The 21,050-nt window shown below is 38.3% G+C and overlaps 1 protein-coding gene across 1 annotated transcript in view; it reads right to left on the bottom strand.

Annotated features, from left to right (window-relative positions):
- Window positions 1–21,050, bottom strand: part of srp68 (signal recognition particle 68) — an 87,952-nt gene that overhangs the window by 50,257 nt on the left and 16,645 nt on the right. Inside the window, exon 5 of the mRNA XM_079840698.1 lies at window positions 12,275–12,357. Within this exon, the coding sequence (XP_079696824.1) occupies window positions 12,275–12,357 (83 nt within the window). The remainder of the gene's footprint in view (window positions 1–12,274; window positions 12,358–21,050) is intronic.

The raw sequence follows: 21,050 nt of genomic DNA, 5'->3' as shown, positions 1-21,050 counted from the left end.
CGTACTATGTTATTTGAGTGTTGATTATTAGACCTAAAAATAAATTGCAACTGAATTTAGGCTAATAGTTTGGGCTCTGTTGTTAACCTTTAATATTAATGTTCAAGTAAGGGCTCCCTATATAGTTTACAGCAATATCTTCAATGAACTTTGTTATAATTTAATTCATTTAAGGACAAATACTTTTTTTTTCAGTAAACCAATAAAAATAAATAAAAAGCCATTTTGTAAAACTGCTGTACCGAACCGTCAGTTTTGTGTACCGCTACACCCCTATTCTACAGTTAGCATATGGGCTATGGCAGTCTTTGTTTTGATACACTATTATGTTGAAGGCCTACAGAGAAAATAGTTGTATCTTTAAGCAGTTGCACTCGTTCTGAATGCACTTTCTTGTAGTAGCCCTACAGAGAAAAATTTAAAATGCACTAGACCTAAATGCACTTTGTTTTTATGAGAGAACATTTAATTTTAAAACCTTTCTGTAGGCCTGTACATTATTATTTAATGTACAAATGAGTGGGGTCAAGTTAAACATTTTAGTTTGAATTTTATTTTATACTGTGCATTGTTGCAATGTGCTAAATAAATACTGGCATAATTTGTAATTGATTTATTCTTTGAAACTTTAAAATTAATTTATGCAATTGCAATGCCTTGATTTTAGTAAAGTTAGTACACAGTCATAGCCATAAATGCAATGGTACTAATAATTGGCATAATTTCTTTCTGTGTTTGTTTCGGTTTTCGGCCAAGAATTTTCATTTCGGTGCATCCCTAGTAATAATGATTACGACAACCATGTTTCCCACAGATTAGAAACCAATTTGTGGTGGTGGGGGCGGGGGTTGATTGGCACAAATATCGATTTCGATCTTGATTCAGTATCAATTCATATGTATATAGCCTACTGTACATATAAGGAAAAATAAGTTTGCCTTTTTAGCACTATTTTAAACTTTTCTTGGGTTAAATTATATTTGCTCACATTCATTAATATTCACTTGTGTGTGTGTGCTTATATAAGTATCATTAAAAAAATATAAGGATGCAAGTTATTAACGTTTTAAAATTTCACATTTAAAGAAAACTAGTGTTTGATTGTGACTAAATATGTATTCAAATGCAACACCTAAAAATAAGTCAGCAGTTATGATCTGCAATACTTTTTTGAGCAACTAGATACATGTATATTTATTAAAGAGCCATACAGGCACCTATAGTGGGTAAACCATGGCATTTCAAATTAAATGTATTATTTTTCCAGCCACAAAATGACTAATTTGCCTCTTTGCATTGGAATTCTCTATTTTAACCTTAATTACACTAATTGTAATATAAATAGGAAAAATATTAGAAGAAAATTTTTAATTCATTAAATGGTCATTAATGGACCATAATTATTGCACAAATAGTAGGCCTATTTAGTACCAAAAGATCTCAAAATATGCAATAAATATTATTAAACTAAACTATAGAACATTTATTTAATTGAAAAATAGTTAAGGTGTACGGTCACATTTGACCACAAGTGTGAGCAATTAGTAAGGAATACCCAAGGGCTAAATACAAGAAAAATATTAACATTAATGTTAACAATGTTGCATCTCCATCACTCTCCATAATAAAATTATACTGTAAATAGTTGACGTAATAATCAATGCACACTATGCTGTACTGTTTACCAAAAAATGTAAATACCTGTATAGTGAAACTATCGTCTATCCATTCAAATGGATAACACAGGTTTGTTTTGGAACTATTGAGCGCTCCGTGAACCACGTGACTGTGCGCGCCGCCGGGAGATGAGAGCACGTCGTAACTCTGTTTTTCAACGCCTCTGGCTTTAACTGCTTCATTAGCGCCAAAACGGCTTTTTTTTTAAATGACGCTTTTACACCTGCCGTTTTACGCGTCGGTGCACACTCACATTGGCGCCCATTGTTTAGTCACGAGGCATTAAACGTCGGCAATAAACGCGAGCGAAAATCGTCCCGGTGTGAACAGGCCGTACCCATGTTAACGGATTACAGCTTTCACACTGCACGCGGATGCTGTCCGTCAATCCGTTCCAGGTGCGGTTCGTCTGCAGCAGTCCGGCGATCGTTTCCGTACAGAGTCTATTTTTTGCTGTGCTACACTGCTGAATTAAAGTGACAGCACATTGTTCACATTAAAATTAACATGTATTGACGCGGAAATTTAGTAATTTTACCACAGATGGATATCATTTAAAATATACTCTGTTTCAAAGTCAACACATGGATTTTCTTCTCTCGGGTAAAGCAAGGAAACGACACTTACCTGGCATTTACGTAAAAAAATTAAAATAATGGATAGCACTCGTACGTTCTTGGAGGTGGAAAAACAAAGGTCTTTATGACCTGCTTTTAAGTTTAAAAACGAAAGAAAAGACGAGAGCTGGCTGTTTTTGTATAGCCTATTGTAAGTTTCTAATTTAAAATGTTTATAGGCTATAACCTGTTTAAATGTTTTGCCACTTGTGTGAGCTAAATCTAAAGTACTAAGCTATATATATATATATATATATATATATATATATATATATATATAAAGTAATGAATTGAATAAAACGTTGTTTAAATGTACTACGTTAAAACATGACATCAAGCCATGTTCAGTAACAACTTTTGGATTTGAAGTAAAAAAAAATAATGAATAAATGCTGTGTTTGTGGTAAACAACCGCGGATCAGTTGCACGCTGCAAACGTAGCATATATGAAAGCACATCCGTTTCACACAAAGTCTACTCCGTTTGCAGTGTATAGGTATGCGGTGCGTATTTTTTCCCGTACCCATGTTAACGGATTACAGCTTTGACACTGCATGCATGCTGTCCATCAATCGGTTCCAGGAATGGTGCGTCTGCAGAAGTGCGGCGATCGTTTTTGCACAGTCTATTTTTTTTGCTGTGCTGGACGCGTTGAATTAAAGTGACAGCGCATAATTCGCATTTAAATAAACATGTATTGACGCGAAAATTTTGTAATTTCACCTCAGATGCATATAATTTAAAGTCTACTCCGTTTCAAAGTCAACCCATGGCTTTTTTCCTCAGGTAAAGCAAGGAAAACGACACATTAAGGTAAAAAAGGAGAGCACCAGTCCTTGGAGGTGGAAAAACAAAGTTCTTTATGACCTGCAGGATTTCTTGTAAAAAGGTTTAAAAATGAAAGAAAAGACAAGATTTTGTGAGAGAGAAAGCTTGAAACACCAGCACCCTGTGTGTCAGGTGCCCATGGTATGTTGTGTTCAGTGTGCCTTTTCAAATATTTTTCACATAAACATAAAATAGTCAAAACCTATTTATTTTCATAACCTATAAGTTATGATTTAAAGGACCATATGTCAGTATATGTTTACCTTGAAAACCATATATTATGGTTACAATCAGTGCGACAAGATATTTGATGACCCAAACATGACCAACGCATGACCCTGAAGTGTCTGCAGAGACCGTGTCAATTAGACTCACCCTGAAATTGCCTCATCGACACGGCATCCTCAGTCAACCCATCTCCGGCGTGATGACTCAGATCTTTCAAATATTCCCATCTAATATGACCCATGTAGGGCTGGGCGATATGACTGAAAACTGTATCACAATATATATAGGTCGATATCGATAATTATTGATATGTTTTATGACCTGAATAAGGACCAGGAGAAAAATATTTTACATTTAAACATTTTTATTTTAAACTTAACCCTCCTCTGATTATAATCCCTTCAGTTATAAAGGCAGAAATGTCAACAACCATGGAAAACACTCAAATAATTAAAATATAAACAAGTCTAAAATTTCAAATTTCAATTATCTCTTAATATGAAGGTGCAGTGCCTCCATTATTTCTTTGTAACTGTTATCGTTTAGATGCTTTGTCATAAGGCACTGATGCAGAGTAACATTACCTCTCCATGTAGTTTCAAAGGCTGAATCTGAAATCGCCCCCTATACCCTATTTTTATATATGCACTATTTGAGGGGACAGCCATTTGTAGTGGTGTCCAAAACCATAGTGGACGTTATTGAGTGCACTCATTCTATCCCACTTTGCACCGCAATAACGAGTGTACAGCCGATGTACACACAGCGGCTGTCCGAATTCGCTCACTCGTTTTCATTCACTCCTTCAAGTGAACTATATTAGTGGACTAAAGTAGCGAATAGGGATTGAGGGTTTAGGGGCGATTTCGGATTCAACCAAAGTCAAGAATAGCACAACGGCGAGAGCGTTGAGTATAAACACGTCCCCAAACGAACGAGGCGCTGGCGCTGTCAGCGGAGGCTCGCACTGCGGAGCCAGAGAATAACAAGGCTGGTAAAAGCAAGTTTGTGGTATTATCTTGGTGGGGACGACAGTCTTGCAGACGACATTGGTCTGACTACAGTCAGACTCATACAAGCCAAAAAACTGCCATACTGGTGATCTGACTTGTTTTTCTGTTTTATTAACAATTTCCTCGCTCGCTGCGGCACTCATTTTCCACTGGTCACTCCACGCCGGTTCTGTTACTGCAGAATGAATCCAACACGAGACAACGATATGGCACAACCAGACTTGATAGAGTTACATTATTGGCTGTTAGCCTGTCACTCCCTACGTTGCTTGGTTACCAGAGAGTGAGTGCTTTTGTTCATGCAACCAAACTTGCTTCGCAACCTCTGGTTTCTTTCTGACGGAAAAAAAATAATTATGATGGAGTTTTGGTTCCTTGCCACTGTCGCCTTTGGCTTGCTCAGTTGGGGACACTACATTTTTCAACTAAATTTCCAAATAAATCTAATTAGTAAACTAAATTACTGATCTGCCCACATTGTCACTATATGATCATTGAAATGAGCTAGATGACATCACCGTTTTCTCCGGAGCGGCTGTACAGCCGAATCAAATTCTGTTGCATTATTTTCCTGTTTAAAACGGTGAAGCTGCTTTGAAACAATGGGCATTGTAAAAAGCGCTATATAAATAAAGTTGACTTGACTTTAGATGCTCATTTTGTTGCTCTTGTTGCACTAAAACCTGTGATATTTTTTTCTTTTCATTTTTGAAAATATTTGTTGGTGATTGAATGCACCACATCTTAAAGGGTTAGTTCAACCAAAAATGAAATTTCTTCCATTAATGACTCACCCCAATGTTGTTCCACACCCGTAAGGACCTCCGTTCATCCTCGGAACACAGTTTAAGATATTTTAGATTTGGTCCGAGGGCTTTCTGTCCTTTGAATGTAAGTGTATGCACACTTTGCTGTCCACGTCCAGAAAGGTAATGAAAACATCATCAAAGTGGTCCATATGTGACATCATTTGGTTAGTTAGACTCTTTTGAAGCGTCGACAATACATTTTGGTCCAAAAATAACAAAAACTAAGACTTTATTAAACATAGTCTTTTCCGGTTTTGTTTGAATCCGCGTTCACGACGCCACGACGGCACCTATTGAAACCGTTAGCGTTCCTATTATTATTATTCTTCTTCTTCCGCCACGGGAGTCTATGGCAGCCAATAGAACCGTTTGCGGGAAAGTTATGAAATTTGGCACACTCATAGAGGACAGTCTGAAGTGTCACCATAGCAAATTGGAGTATCTAACTCAATCCCTCTAGCGCCACCACCTGTCCAAAATTTGACTCATGTTTATGCTAATAACTTTTAAACTATAAGGGCTAGAAACAATTCTTTTTTTCCTCTGATTCCTTAGCTCAATACGATTCGATTCCGTCATGAAAATTTTCCCGCCATTTAGAATTTTACGAAAAACCTACTTTTGCGAACTCGTCCTAGACGGTTCATCCGATTTGTACGAAAATTTAACCAGATCATCTTCAGACCATGCTGACAAAAAAAACATGGAATTCAAGTTGATTCGTCAAATCGTTTTCGATAAACACGCAAACAAATTTTACGTAACGCTTGCAAAAACACACTTAAGGCAATATCTCTGCAACACTTTATCGTATTCAAACCAAACTTGGTACATGTCATCACAAGCATGACCTGAGGCAACAGGCAGCGTTTCGGCGCACCTACTGGCCACCTACTGGTCCGGAGATACGAAAAATGGCTATTTTTGCTTATAACTTCTGAACTGTTTGTCCAAAAATCATAAAAGTTGTCTTGTTAGATTCAGGACGTCATGCCGAGTCGTCTGATATCCAATTTTACCATATCAGCCATTTTGGCTGTCGGCCATTTTGAATTATGTGCTAAAATGGTGTATTTTATCAACGCATGAACGGATTGTTACAAAACTCGGTATGGGTCATCAGCACGATGCCCTGAAGGAGCCTGAGAAGTTTCGAAACAGCGCCACCTAGTGGATAATCTTTTTTTTCAAATGCTTATAACTTTGGGTGAGATTGATTTATTTTCATGGGAGTCACTTTTTTTATCTCCTGAGTCCTTGCCGAGTCCAACAATACTAGATTTGCCAGGTCTCGGTCTATGGTTTGTGCAGCGTTGCAATTTAGCGCTTGAAAAAAACGTTAGCTGATATCTTCGAAACCGCTAGTTAGATCGAGACGCAACCAGCATCAGAAGTTCGGAAACATAGGTCGATAGCCATACACTAATGCCCAAATTTCAAAATATTGATAGTAAGGGGGTGTAAAATCCAATCAAAGTCAGGTGTCAGTAATTTTTCATGTGTTTTTTTATATAAATGTCTATAACTCCAAAACGAAACGAGATATTTTCACCAAAATGGACAGACATGTATGGGCTCACTCCGAGGACACAAAAAAAATGGTAGGATTGTGCCACTTGGTGGCGCTATAATAGAACAAAACATGAAATTCCCATTGACTACAATGCAGTATTCTGATATAAAATGCTATGCATTACAAATGAATTGTTGTATCATTACAAAACTTGGTATGTGCCATCAGCACCATGCCTTTAAGGTACTTAAAAGGTTTCAAAACAGCACCGCCATGTGGTCCATACTTATAATGAAAAGGCCTAGAGGCTATATCTCTTCAACGACATATTGACACTATATTGACACCCTGCTTTTATATATTGACACCAATCTTTGCATTAGGGCTGTAGCGATACACTAATCTCACGATACGATACACGATATTCAGCTCACGATACGATATACATCACAATATTCAGCCAACGATACGATTCGATACACTTACATCATTTTCTGAAAGATTTAAAGGGGACAGAGTGATTTTGGTGACATCTTGTGAGTGTTTCATTTACTTGGATTGAATTAACTGAACTGAAAACTAAAATCATCAATTACACAATATATGTCTCTGACTGGACAGAGTCTACAGCTTGCAAATGCTGGACAAAATGAATCAAAGATGTGTTGAGAAATTAGTTCCATTTATTGAAACAGTGCAAACTGTAGCTTACAAGCCTTTGAAAAGTAAATAAAGTGCAGTATTGCAATTAACAATGGAGTTTTAAAAATTGCAGCAAGTGGCCTGTTCTGAACAGTTTCTTTGACAGCTTTTTTAGCTTGACACTGACACTTGATGGTATTTCCAAAGTATTTCACGTTTGTGTCACACAGCTTGCAAACCACAATGCTTTTGTCTAAGTCAAGGGTCTCCAACCTTTTTTCCTTTGAGAGCTACTTTTTAAAAATTAAAGTCACAGAGAGCTACTCATGTTATATAATACTTAAAACTCTTAAATAATGCATCATAATTCTCATATTAACAACTATCCAAACTGTTTTACACCTGAAAGTGTATAGTAGTAGTTCCAGTAGTCGGTACAATACCACTATTAAAAAAAAAAAAATCAATGTTTTATTATATATGATAATCATAAGTAAATAATACATAAACATGTAAAGGCTGTATGCTGTTTAAAAGTTAACTGTTTATAAATGAAAGATCAAGTGAAAAATAAGCAACCATTAATAATTATATAATAAGTATTATTTATTTCATAATTATTATTATTAGTAGAGACATATTACATAGAGACGTAGCTAAATTTACTGTAGGCTACAATCTGTAGTCAATTTCTTCACGTTAAACCGAACTTTTATTTTGCTATCGGAAATTTGGTCACTCCGACTTCTGAAGTCGTGATTACGAGCTCATTGCATTCAAGTTTCAAAACGTGAGGGCGTTCATGTGGAATTTTTTCCTAGGAAACTCGTATTTACGATAATTCTGAGAGCACGTGAAGGCAGCATTAAGCCGCGTTTCCACCGCAGGAACTTTACCCCGGAACCAGGAACTTTGGGGGGGAACTCGGTGTGTTTCGACCGCAGGAACCAGGGTCTAAATGAAGTTCCGGGTAAATATTTCCCCCTCCAAACGGCCCTGCTTGCGAGGTGGGACTTTTCAAAAGTTCCCGAACTTTCGGGGGTGGGACTTGGGCGCTGAACATGCTGATTGGTTGAGCTCTCGCAGCTATTTTTTTTTCCACCGCCATATTTACAAGTCTTTTGCGAGGTGGGTTTCGTGGGTTTTGCGTTCAGTAAATATTTTTTTTGCAACAATGGAGTTCAACAAAAAAAAAAAAAAAAAAAAAAAAAAAAAAAAAAAAAAAAAAAAAAAAAAAAAAAAAAAAAAATCGACCGATGGACCGACGACGAGGTTCAGGCTTTATTGAGCATATATGCGGAGGAGGACATCCAGCGGGAACTGGAAACGGCGACCCGCAATGAAAAGGTATAACTGAAGATATCGACTCGGTTCCAGTCACACTGGAAAACAGTGCAGAGAGAAGTTGAAGAAATTAGACAAGATTACAAGAAATTAAAGGATCATAACAACCGGAGCGGTTCCGACCGGCGTATCAACAAGTGGTATGACCGCCTGGACGCGTTGCTGGGACACAGACCGTCCTTTTCTGGCGCAGCGGTAAAGAAAGACTCGGCTAGTGCGTTGTTGGAAACCATCCAGGAATCCGAGTGGGTTGAAGGTAAGTTAAATATATCATCTTGGTATCATCTATTAAACTCGTTGCAGTGTTTAAACACGTTGCAGTAACTTTTTTCAACGTGCTTTTCCAGACGTAACGAGTGGCCCTGATGAATCGCAGGCAACGAAGACCAGCATGTTTTCCCCCGCGGTCACCAGTACGTTATAAAGCTGACAAAAATGTGTATATATTTAAAAACTGATGTGTAATCCTTAATGGTTTTGTTGTTTTTAATTGTAAACTTAAATTGCCCATGATAAAAAATTGCACACTGGGCATTGTTCAAGCTGGGCAAACAATTGTTCATTATTTGTAGTGAAAACACTTTAAATAATTAATTGATGGTTTCTATTGTTTCATGGTTGCCTTGTGTATTAATTTCCATGTGTTTCTGTGCAATTTTTCTACTTAGAGAAAAGGAAAAGGGACTGTGACTTTCTTGATGCACTGAGGGACATGGAGGATGCTAACCCTGCAGCATGGACAAGAACTGACCAATATATGCAGCTGTTACTGGAGAGCCAGGCCGAGGAGAGATGAGGAGGCAAGAGCTGGCATTCCACCAGTCAGAAGCGGAAGAAAGCAGACGGCAGCAGAGGGACTTTCAGACCGGGTTTCTGTCTGTTCTTGGACAGTTTGTCCAGTCGTTCAAGAAGTAGCCACAATGACCAGCCGCTTGAATGAAGCATTTGCACTACCACATTTGTACTTTATATATTGTACGTGTTGGCACAGCTCTTGGACAGGTTACTGAAAAATACACTTTTTTTATATTGTTGTTTTCACATTTTATATTTTCATTTTATTGTTCTAGTAATTTATTTGTCTTTGCACACTTTTATTTTAATTTTGTAAGAACTAATCTGTCTAAAATAAAGTAAAATGTCACTGTGTCTTTAATTTCCACATTCTAACTATATAACCACATTCTAATTGTATTCATATAGTGTAGGAAGCAAATAAAAGGGCTGCTGCTCGCAAGTCTTTCTGAATAATGCACATAAACATATCTAGAAAACCCAAATATTATATTTTTAAATGTATAACTATGTGAATGTAGTATAATAACTTATAACCACAACTTAAGTGAAGCCATAAGTGTGGTCCTGCTTCATTTCAAATTTGAGGAAGAAGTCTCTAATATTATGCATTTAATGAAGCATATTGTAATACTAGTCATGTGATTTTTTTTTTGTTGTGAATGTTAAGAGATGTTATTGTGATAAAAAATAAAATACTTGCAGTCTAGTACCTAATCTTTCAACCGCTTAATTCAGTCTATTGTTTTCATTCAATTAACTTTTCACACATCTGTCATGAATGACTGAAACCTCATTATCCTTTTATAGAAAATATTTTGTTTTGGAATTGAGCTATTACAACACATTCAGATTTTGGATTGCCCATCATCCCATTTTGCATTAAAATGGTCAAACCAGGTGAAAGTGCACGTTTAAATAAGCAGTGTTGGTAATGTGTGTACATAATCAGCAAAAGCAGCGCTGCTTGCATCACCTACACTTGTTATTGTTGCAGACAGTATCGCGCAAAAGTGATTACTGTCCGTCGGTGACTGGGAGAAGCAGTCGCGCGCATTCCCACGTCACCGGACTAATTTGCCTAATCTCCCCGGTACTTTAGACCGCGGTGGAAACGCAGATTGTAGCAGGTCTGGGGGAGAAAAAGTTCCTGGGAAAAAAGTTCCTGGTACAAATAGTTCCGGGTAATTTCGGTGGAAACGCGGCTTTAGTCGTCGCTTTCCTTCTTCTTTTTAAACCCAAAATGCTCCCACAGATCCGCTTTTAAGCATGAAGGTGCTGGATTTATATTCGCCGCCATTTTCTTGAATCTCCTCGCTCTGACTCCGTAAACAAGAAGAAGTAGACGTCGGCGTTTGTGTAAAGTTAGTAGTACGGGTAACTTGCTCTACAGCGACACTAGCGGTTGGCTGACCAAATCGCTCTTCCTGCAACGTGAATGGGGGTAAACACAGGGATTTGAATGGGACTTATGTATCGATACTCGTGGCTTAAAAATCGATACTTTCTTGGAAAAAAAAAATATTGATTTATATCGCAGAATCGATAAAATTGCTCAGCCTTACTTTGCATGTGTCATTGTTCCCTTATTCAGACCACACCACATCAATTTCGTAACCGTGCCACCTATTGGTTGAAAGTGATAAATCATTAAATCATTATTATTGACTGTATTTATCATTTTACAGCTAGTTTGCCGAAATCACCTTCAAAAAATCAAAATCTTTAACTGCTCATTGCTGCAGTTGATCTGACACTGCCAGCCATTTTGGCATGTATTGTCTTCTTTTCGCTTGGCCCCGATAATGGCTGCTTGTTATAAAATAGTTTTTTTCTCCAATTCGTTGTTGAAATAATTTATACAGTGTCTGTCATTTTCATGACAGGTTTATTTAACATGCATGAAATAATCAAGACATCACAAACAGGTTAAGTAGAATATAATGAATATATAGGCTAATATAGTGCATATATTTAGTGAAAGAGTTGATTTCTCTAGTGAATAAAATTTTGGACACTGAAGGACTGCCTGAGGTAAATGTGATGCTAACGCTACATGACATTTAGTTTACAAGCAGTTATATTGACGTCTTTCCGCCATTGAAACACTGATTTAGCGATAACACCACATATATACATGACAGTAAGCTGTAATGTATCCTCAGCATACCTTCAAATGGTCATTCATGTTTATTCTTTAGTAAGAGATGATCGATCGCCTTCACAGATGATCGCGTTCACGCGCTTGAACGTCGCACGGCCGCTTGAATTTCGTGATAAAATGGACTGAATACTTAATATGTTCGTGTGGGAACTCGGATTGAAGTGTGTTCCGCGCTTAAAACAAGCAGACTGTGAACTGTTAAAGATTGCACCCGGAAACCGTTCGGTAACGTTACACGCGTACACCCCAAATACCAATTTTTTTTTTTTACAGTGTTCAGTCTGGTCACACTCACTGAAAAATTGGAGGTCTTTCTTTTGCTCTCAAAGTGGACCAGATTGGTGTATTTAACTTCAAAATGCTCTTTCGAGGGAGTATGCCCACAGACCACCCTTTACGGTATGAGTTCTACCTACCACAGTCACACAAAAATCCAGTGGGAAACACTGCAGTGGCTATAAAAATGAGCACAAAGACAGACAATACCTCATGACAAAAAGTGAAGGGGAAAAATTTCAATTACAACCTCGCCTATAAGTAGACATGGTCATACAATAATGATACACAAATGGTGTTCACATGTCTGCAGAGTGCAACAAATTCATAGCAAACAATAAATGATGAGAATGAAAGGAAGCACTAACTTGCACTTGTTAAAGGCCTCCATTGCAGATTTCCATTCCTGCAGTTCAAACTGAACCATTCCAGAAAGATAAGCGGTGTAAGCCTGCAGGAAAACATCAAAAACACTTACAGCAGAACTGGGGTCCGTTCTTCGTACGTCGCTAACTCCGTTAGGTGGATTTGATTGTTGACGATTTGGCATGATCTTGGATTGTTTAGTTCTTCGATGCTCATCCTGGACTTGCTGTCATAGCAATAGGTCCGTAAGCTTAAACCTGCTCGGGAGCAGGCTTATTTTATCTAAACAGGATTAGTTTGCATCTTGAGGGGCCAGTTGTTCAAATGTAAACTGATCGGATTTTGGTTATCGGATTGGATCAAATCTTGAAAATGGGTTGTTCAAAAGGGAAAGAAGGAATCTGAAATCAGATTAGATCACGGAATCCAATCCTAGTTTTAATCTGGAACAAACCTTCAGTTTGTGTTGTTCAAAACTTGTCAGTAGGATTTGGATAACTTTGATCCAAAAAAAAAAAAAACAGGATTACCCTGATCTCAACAGAGGGTAGGATTTCAAGGTGGATTCCAGGAAGAAAATGTGGTAAAACTTTAAAACTGGTAAACAAATACAACATTTGTATCATATAATACACAAACACATTTTATTTTGCTCTTGATTAGTTAGGCTAATTGTTAAAGGAATAAATTAGAAGTAGACATTAGGCTACCTATTAAGCCTGTCGGTAGCCTACAATCAAAGTAAAAAAATCAAATCAAACAAATATCAAACAAAAATATGATATTAAATTTAAAGTGTTTTTTTTGTTATCACTTAAGACTTTTTTACTTCTTATCAATTATAAGAGATAAACCAGGCAAAAGTTCTTTGCGAGCGAACGCAAGGTTTCTCGGGTGAACGCTAAAGCATTTGAACCCCTGAATGGATTACCTGAACCTGGATAGCAAAACATGGGATTTCCAAATCCAGATAATTTTGATCCAGATTAAATGTTTTGAACAACTGGCCCGAGGTGATACTTAAAATCTGTCCCAGCAACTGTTACTTTATTACAAGAGTTCATTACTGAACCAGGGCAGGACTCCAGACTAGGGCTGGGCGATATGGAACAAAAAATATATCTCGATATATTTTGCTATATCTCGATATACGATATATATCTCTATCTTTAAAGGAAAAATAACCCCCCAAAAACTACTGCAAAAACAAATATGCCAAATTCCACAAAGTCTTTTTTTTTATTGAAGTGCTAAGAGGTAGGCAGTTCATGCAGGAACAAAGTAGGGATGCAACAATACAGCAAGTCCACAGTTCAATACATACCTCTGTTTTTTTTAACCACGGTTTTCGGTTCGGTTCGGATGGCTAGTCGCATCAGATTTTTGCTATTCTATTCTTAGCCGAACAGCAAGAGCTTCAGGAGGAAAAAATACTATTTTTTTATTGCAATACTCTTTCTTTATTTTACTTAAAAAACCTTACTTAAACTTAAAACTTTACTTTTAAAAAAACCTTGTACACATTCCTAGTGTACTGTATAATATAAAATAAATATATATTTATAAAGATTTACACTGGCAGCTCAGAGCTGTACAGCAGCATTTAAGTATGAAATTGAATTAATAAATGTAAAAATAAAACACTACATAGACTTCCCTATAAAATATACATTGATTCTTAAAGCTACTGTATTAGTTTTTCAGTCAAGAGACGTGAGTGATTTTGTCTTTGTCTTTTGTTATTTTATTAACCACTAAAGGAATAGTTCACTCAAAAATGAAAATTCTGTCATTGATTACTCGTGCTCAAGTTGTTTTAAACCTGAATAAAGTTATTTCTTCTGTTGGACATAACATATTTTGAAGAATATTGGAAACCAAACAGTTGCTGGTCCCCATTGTAGGAAATAATAATATGAATGTCAATCGCTACCATCAGCTGTCTGTGTTCAACAGAAGAAATTAATACAGGTTTGGAACAACATTAGAGTGAGTAAATAATGACATCATTTTAGAGTGAACTGTCCCTTTAAGGACAAGCGGCAGCGTGTTCACTAGGCTGCCCTGCTGTCAATTTAAGACTTTCACGCATCTAATATAGACACGCACCGATTTTACCTTCACTTTAGACATAACCGATTGTGTTTATGTTAACCTTGTGTGTATTTGACAGTATTAGCGCAGTAAGATTTAGTCCAGTAATCACTTGTTTGACAGGCTTTTAGTGCGCGCGCTCTGGAAAGCGCATGGTGCCCTACGCGCAAGGCTTTAAAACGCATGCAAATAATGAATTTTCATTCAAAAATAAAACAACTCAAATCAAGGACATAGTAAGTAACCTTCTCCAGCAAGAAAGCCGCTCTCTCTCCGTGGTGTACAGTCGCGGGAGTTCTTGTCTCGCAAAGTAATGCTGCCTAAGTAAACTGTATCTTTGATCAAGTGTTTGAGAACCAACTGTCGCCATTCATGGCAGTAGACATCTGTCTGCTGTTCGTCCGACGCCTTAAAACCGAAGTATCTCCATATAATGGAGCCAGTTGTTTTTAAGACGAGTTCTGTAGCCTCCGAGCTGGTTGCGGACGCCGCCATGACAACACGCGAGGGGAGGGGCGAGCGAGCGGGGGCGAGCACAGCACAGAGAAGGCAAAACAAGCAAAGTGGCAGAATCAGAATTAAATATAAACAATATATCGATATATACGATATGTCAAAATCCATATCGTGTTTAAAAAAATATCTCGATATATTTTAAATATCGAGATATCGCCCACCCCTACTCCAGACTAACTTTTTTTCACTAGGAGCACAGTGGCCCCCAACTGAAAATTTTAGGGGCGCACACCGTAAATCAACATGCTAACCAAATCTACTAATTTCCACTGTATTACTAATAGGGATGGGTGTCGTTAAGGTTTTAACGGTATTACTACTCTTACCAATACTGCTCATCGATCCAGTACTTTAACGGTATTCTTATCGGTTCTTTTTATTATACTGTATATATTTTTTTAATGAAAAAAAAAACAAAAACATAATTAAGAACATAATTAACATGGCTTTATAATCTGAAAAGTAAAATATCTATAGCAAAAGAAACAGCAATGTTTGAACAAAAATTTAAACATCTATTTGTGAATGGACCAGTGTGCAGGCATTCGGAAGGTCTGCTAACATTAATATTACTTAGAACAAACATACAAAGAAATCTAATAAAGTAATGAAATGTGAAATAACACTGCATAGTTTTCACTGTATAAATTGATAGATTAATGCTTATAAAAGCTAAAGATATTCATTCAAGAGATGTGAATATTTTCTTTTTGCCTTTTGTTCGATTCGAATTATTGGCTCAATAGTCAGCAGGTGTATTAGACGCTGCCCCATTAAGACCGAATGCAGAACTAATAATATCATATTCTCCTATTTCTACAAACTATTTACGGACATTTAAAGATATAAACTGTTAAAGTAACTACTCTCCAATCCGGTCATTTTGACACAGGCTATTTGTTGTTTATTTGATGGTTTAGACGCGCACACGAAGTGTAAAACATTAAGTGCAAGTCGGTCCATTTCGCAGCACACACACATAAGCCGCCTTGAAGTTGGAAACAGCGTCTCTTGCGCGGATTATTGTGCATTTAATAGCTCTTTATTATCAAACACATCCTGCAGTTTAGCAACAGTAGAGTCTGCAGTTTACAACAATCACTGATTCTGACGTTAAGTTTAGGTTTAGGGAGAAATGACAGCGCAAGGCTGTGAAGGAAAGGATGTCGCGCTCGACGGAACACGGCTATAGGAATAGTTTTACCTCATATCATCTTATAATTCTTGGAAGCTGTAAATAAAATTAGATTAATATCACAGCACATCCCTAAAGTTTAAGCAGACTAAACTTTTGTTTAGTTCTCTTGGCCCTCGTCACTCATTAAGCTGACTGACGTGTCGTGAATGTAATTAATTGGGTATGTAAAAAAGAACATAATTTATCTATTATAACTTAAGTTGTTTGGTTGTTTGGCTGTTTGGCTGTTTCCTTATAAAAAGGTCCAGAAAGTTTTTGTGTGTAATTCGTCAAGTTTTGCCAGGTGGCTTTTTTAATTATATGATATTACGTTGTTGTCTTTCCACCAGCCAATCGCTGCACTGCTGATCGTAGTTTCGAGTCTCGATACATCTGCCCACTTCAGGGAACACAAGAACGCGCAGTAATCTTAGATAACCTAATCCAGATATTTTAATCCGATCCGAAAATTTGTTTGAAGAACTAAATTAGCCAGAGATCAGTTATCACGATTAAAAGATCTGGGATCTGTCAAATCATCTCAGATGTATTAATATGAAGGTAAATTGATGCCTTAAAGAATCGCAAGCGCAGGGTAAGATTTGTGAAAGTGTACATAAGATTGCAAGCGTAAATTAAATTTGCATGCGCAAGATAAGTTTTGTAAAGGTGCAAATTGCCTTTCAAGTGTAAGAAAATTATTTGCAGCATTTTACTGTTATTCGTTAGTGTCATTCATGTATTGTGAAACTGCAGCTTCATGTTAGCGCAAAATAAATATGATCTGTATTCTTCTGACTTCCATTTTTACGTGCTAAGACTTGTTACATGTTTCTTTTGCCAAGATATGGCCAAAATCATTGCACGACTGAATATCGATTTGCAAGCGAAAACGTACTCTGTTTCTCACGTAACCTCGGTTCCCTGAGAGAGGGAACGAGTATTGCGTATGGGAAACCTTTTCTCGAGAATATGAAGCAAAAACTTTATTCTATAAAGTGTCTATGTAAAACACAGTGCGGCTGCACAGAAGATGGAACAGCGCGAGCTGCGCGCTGATTGGCTGTGCTGTGGCAACTGCAGGAACCTATGGCGAGGCGGCTGAGAGAGCGAACCAATAGGGTTTTTTAAATTTTTGCAAAAATCCAGCCGAACAAGGTCGCTAGAATTAGCATATTGAGGCTATAAAAGACTGTGTTCTGCCATAGGAATTCAGGTTTAAAATCGACTGAAGCGATACCCTGAGAAGCACGAGAACTGCGCGTTACGCAACACTCGTTCCCTCTCTCAGGGAACCGAGGTTACGTGAGTAACCGAGTACATTCCCTTTCGAGAGGCGTCTTGTATTGCGTTAAGGGAACCCAATTTAAAATGCTGTGCGTGCTTAACCGATCCAAACTGTGGCCTGAGGAGAACCTGAGGCACATAAGATGTGTAACTGAGTCCCAGGGAGGCCAACAAAGTGGGCCTCCTATAAGGGAATAATGAGTTTATAGGCCGGATAGAATCAGCCCATATGATTATAGAAACTATGACCGGACATAGTCGGGTCTTATAGTTATGTAGTATAACATGCTTGTGAACACAGTTTATATGTGTATAACAGGAAGACCGGAAGAAATCGGGTCTTAGTTAATAATAACAGGCAATACCTATTAAATGGAGAGAATCCCAGCTTGTAGAGCGGGGACTTCCAGTTTATAAAATCTGATAAAAGTGGACGGAGAGGCCCAGCCTGCCGCCGCACATATCTTCCAGCAGTATGCCACATGACCATGGCCATGCCTCGGGTAGAATGGGCTTTAATGCCTATAGGACAAACAAGCTTAGACTTATAAGCCAGTGAGATAGCGTCTACTATCCAGTGTGACAGTCTCTGCTTCGTGACAGCGTAACATTTAGTGCAGCTACTGAAGCACTGGCATGTCCGTTCGGACCAGGACTTGGTGACCCTTTATGTACGGAAGGAAAGCTCTTAGCGATAGGATGACCGCTATAATCTCTATACAGTTTATGTGCAGCCTTTTCTCTAAATTTGCCCATTGGCCAGAGACTGGCTTGCCCTCGTGCAGGGCGCTCTAACCTAGGTTGGACGCATCTGTCGAGACCACTTTCCGTTTCGTAACTGTACCCATAATCAGACCTGTCTGATACCAGGTGGTCGCCTTCCAAGGAGCCAGAGCTTTGACACAGCTGTGGTTCACGTTGATGCGAAACTGGCCTGATCGCCATGCGCGAGCAGGAACGCAGGAATTCAACCAGCGTTAAAGGGGGGCGCATGTGTAATAGACCCAGTTTGAGTACTGCCGATGCCGAGGCCATAAGACCTAGCATCCTCTGAAAATGTTTGAGAGGAACGTACGCGCCAGCTTTGAATGACGCCGCCGTGTTCTGAATAGAGAGGGCGCGCTGTGACGCAAGCCGCGCTCTCATCTGTATTGAGTCTATGACCATACCCAGAAAATATATATTCTGGGTGGGAGACATTGAACTCTTGGCGATATTGATCCTGAGACCCAAACATTCTAGATGGTTGAGGAGCCAGGACTTGTGTATCGTCAACTGTGCCTCTGATTGGGCTATGACAAGCCAATCGTCGAGGTAGTTGAGTATCTGCATGCCATTCAGCCTCAGTGGGGCTATGGCTGTGTCCATGCACTTCGTAAAAGTGCGAGGCGATAACCCGAATGGCAGGACTGTGTATTGATGAGCCTGACCCTCGAAGGCGAATCTCAAGAATGGCCTGTGACGGGGTGCTATTTGAATGTGAAAGTAGGCATCTTTCAGGTCGACTGTGAAAAACCAATCCCTCGGGCGAATGTGCGCGAGGATTTGTTTCACTGTCAGCATCTTGAACGAGCGCGTCATAAGCGCTTTGTTCAGATGTCTGAGATCTAGGATGGGCCTGAGGCCACCATCCAATTTTTCGGGACGAGGAAGTAACAACTGTAAAAGCCTGACTCACTTTGTGTCGGGTGCACAGTTTCCACCGCTCCCTTTTCCAACAGTTTCGACACCCCGGCGCGGAGCACGTGACTCACGCTGCTTTTCACTGAGGTTTCGACCACAGCGTGAAAGCGCGGGGGTCTGCGAGCAAACTGTAGTGAGTAACCTCGTTTTATTATGTTCAACACCCAATTTGATATACCAGTAACGGCCTGCCAGGCCTGGGCTCGTGAAGCCAAGGGATGAATTAGATTCGGGGGCGGGCCGCTTGGTAATAGGGACCCGGTAACCCGGTTGCTTTGTGCTGTAACACTGAGTTTGTAACACTGTGGGGATAGTGTTTATGTTTGGAGGTGCAGATTTTGCAGTGGGCGCGCGCCTCACATTCATAGTGCTCGTGGCGTGAGTGCGCTGTGTGAAAAGTGCTTGGTTGCAGGGGTGCATACTGTAAAGTGGACACATTTCCTACATAGACAAAGCTCTTTTTGTGATTCATTGTAATAATGTGCAGTGGCGCGCACTGTGTAGTGGGCACAAACTTACATTTAAAGTACTCACGGCGCAAGCCGGTGAGGAAGTCCACAAGGGTAAATGCGCAACAGCGTTAGTGTGCAGACGAGCGTGTTTGACCACAGGCTAATTGACTGCAATATTTACATCTCCAGTCAGGAGTTGTGGTTTCATATGTAGCATAATTTTTGGAATGACTATCACGAGAAGAAAAAAATTGTTTTAGTCACATAACATCAGTTAATGGAAACTTGGATTAGGGATAAATAAATTTTATCGACCTTTAGAAAATATCGCAAAAGTTTTGGGCAAATCTGTAATGGAAATGCGGCAAATGATGTAGCTGGCAGGTAATGGTGATGTAGCTCTCATCTGTTAAAGCGGTCCAGCAGTCTGTAGTTAGAGCAACTCTCTCAGCTTTGCTCAATTCTTTTAACAGCTGCTGCTTTCGTTCTTCGTAGTGAGTTTCTACCAGTCTGGTGATGGTACGTCGTGATGGAATTTGATATGCTGGTTCCAATAAATGTATCAGTTCTCGAAAACCATTGCCCTCAACAATACTTAAGGGCAGAATATCCAACTCAATGAACTTGCAGATCCCTTGGGTAATTTTCTCTGCTCGTTGTGCATCACAGCTCCGAGTCCGTGCGAACGCCGACTTGATGCTAGGTTGAGACCGAGATCAAGATGCACCGCCACCAACATTAACCAGGGATGGATGCACTTTGTTTAAGTGGTACATCATTTGAGTCGTGGCCGTGTTGTACTTATACACGGCATCGCAATGTTTGCAGTGAACTTCAGCACACAGTGAAATTCGTTTAATTGCTTCAAGACTCACTACGCAACGTAATCTGCATTAGATAAAATAAATAAAAAATGCATTAGATTAATCGATAACATTAACGTGATCGACGAAATTCTTAATGATCAATTATCAATTATTAGAGAGGCTGAGGGATCATGAATAACTACAAATAAGTTGTTTACGTGTTTCTCTCATATATATATATATATATATATATATATATATATATATATATATATATATATATATATATATATATATATATATATATATATATATATATATATATATATATATATATATATATATATATATATATATATATATATAATATAATATAATATAATATATCGGCCGATATATCGGATTTTTAAAATCACCAAATATTTGTATCGGTCTTAAAAATCCTTTATCGGTCTAATATATATATATATATATATATATATATATATATATATATATATATATATATCTCTATCTCTATCTCTATCTCTATCTCTATCTCTATCTCTATCTCTATCTCTATCTCTATCTCTATCTCTATCTCTATCTCTATCTCTATCTCTATCTCTATCTCTATCTCTATCTCTCTATCTCTCTATCTCTCTATCTCTATCTCTATCTCTATCTCTATCTATCTCTCTATCTCTCTATCTATCTATCTGGCTGTGTGTGTGTGTGTGTGTGTGTGTGTGTGTGTGTGTGTGTGTGTGTGTGTGTGTGTGTG

The sequence above is a fragment of the Gobio gobio genome, assembly GCF_949357685.1.
Source record: "Gobio gobio genome assembly, chromosome: 17".
Taxonomy (NCBI): Eukaryota; Metazoa; Chordata; class Actinopteri; order Cypriniformes; family Gobionidae; genus Gobio; species Gobio gobio.
Note: the sequence above shows the minus strand (reverse complement) of the source record. Positions and strands in the feature narration are given on the sequence as shown.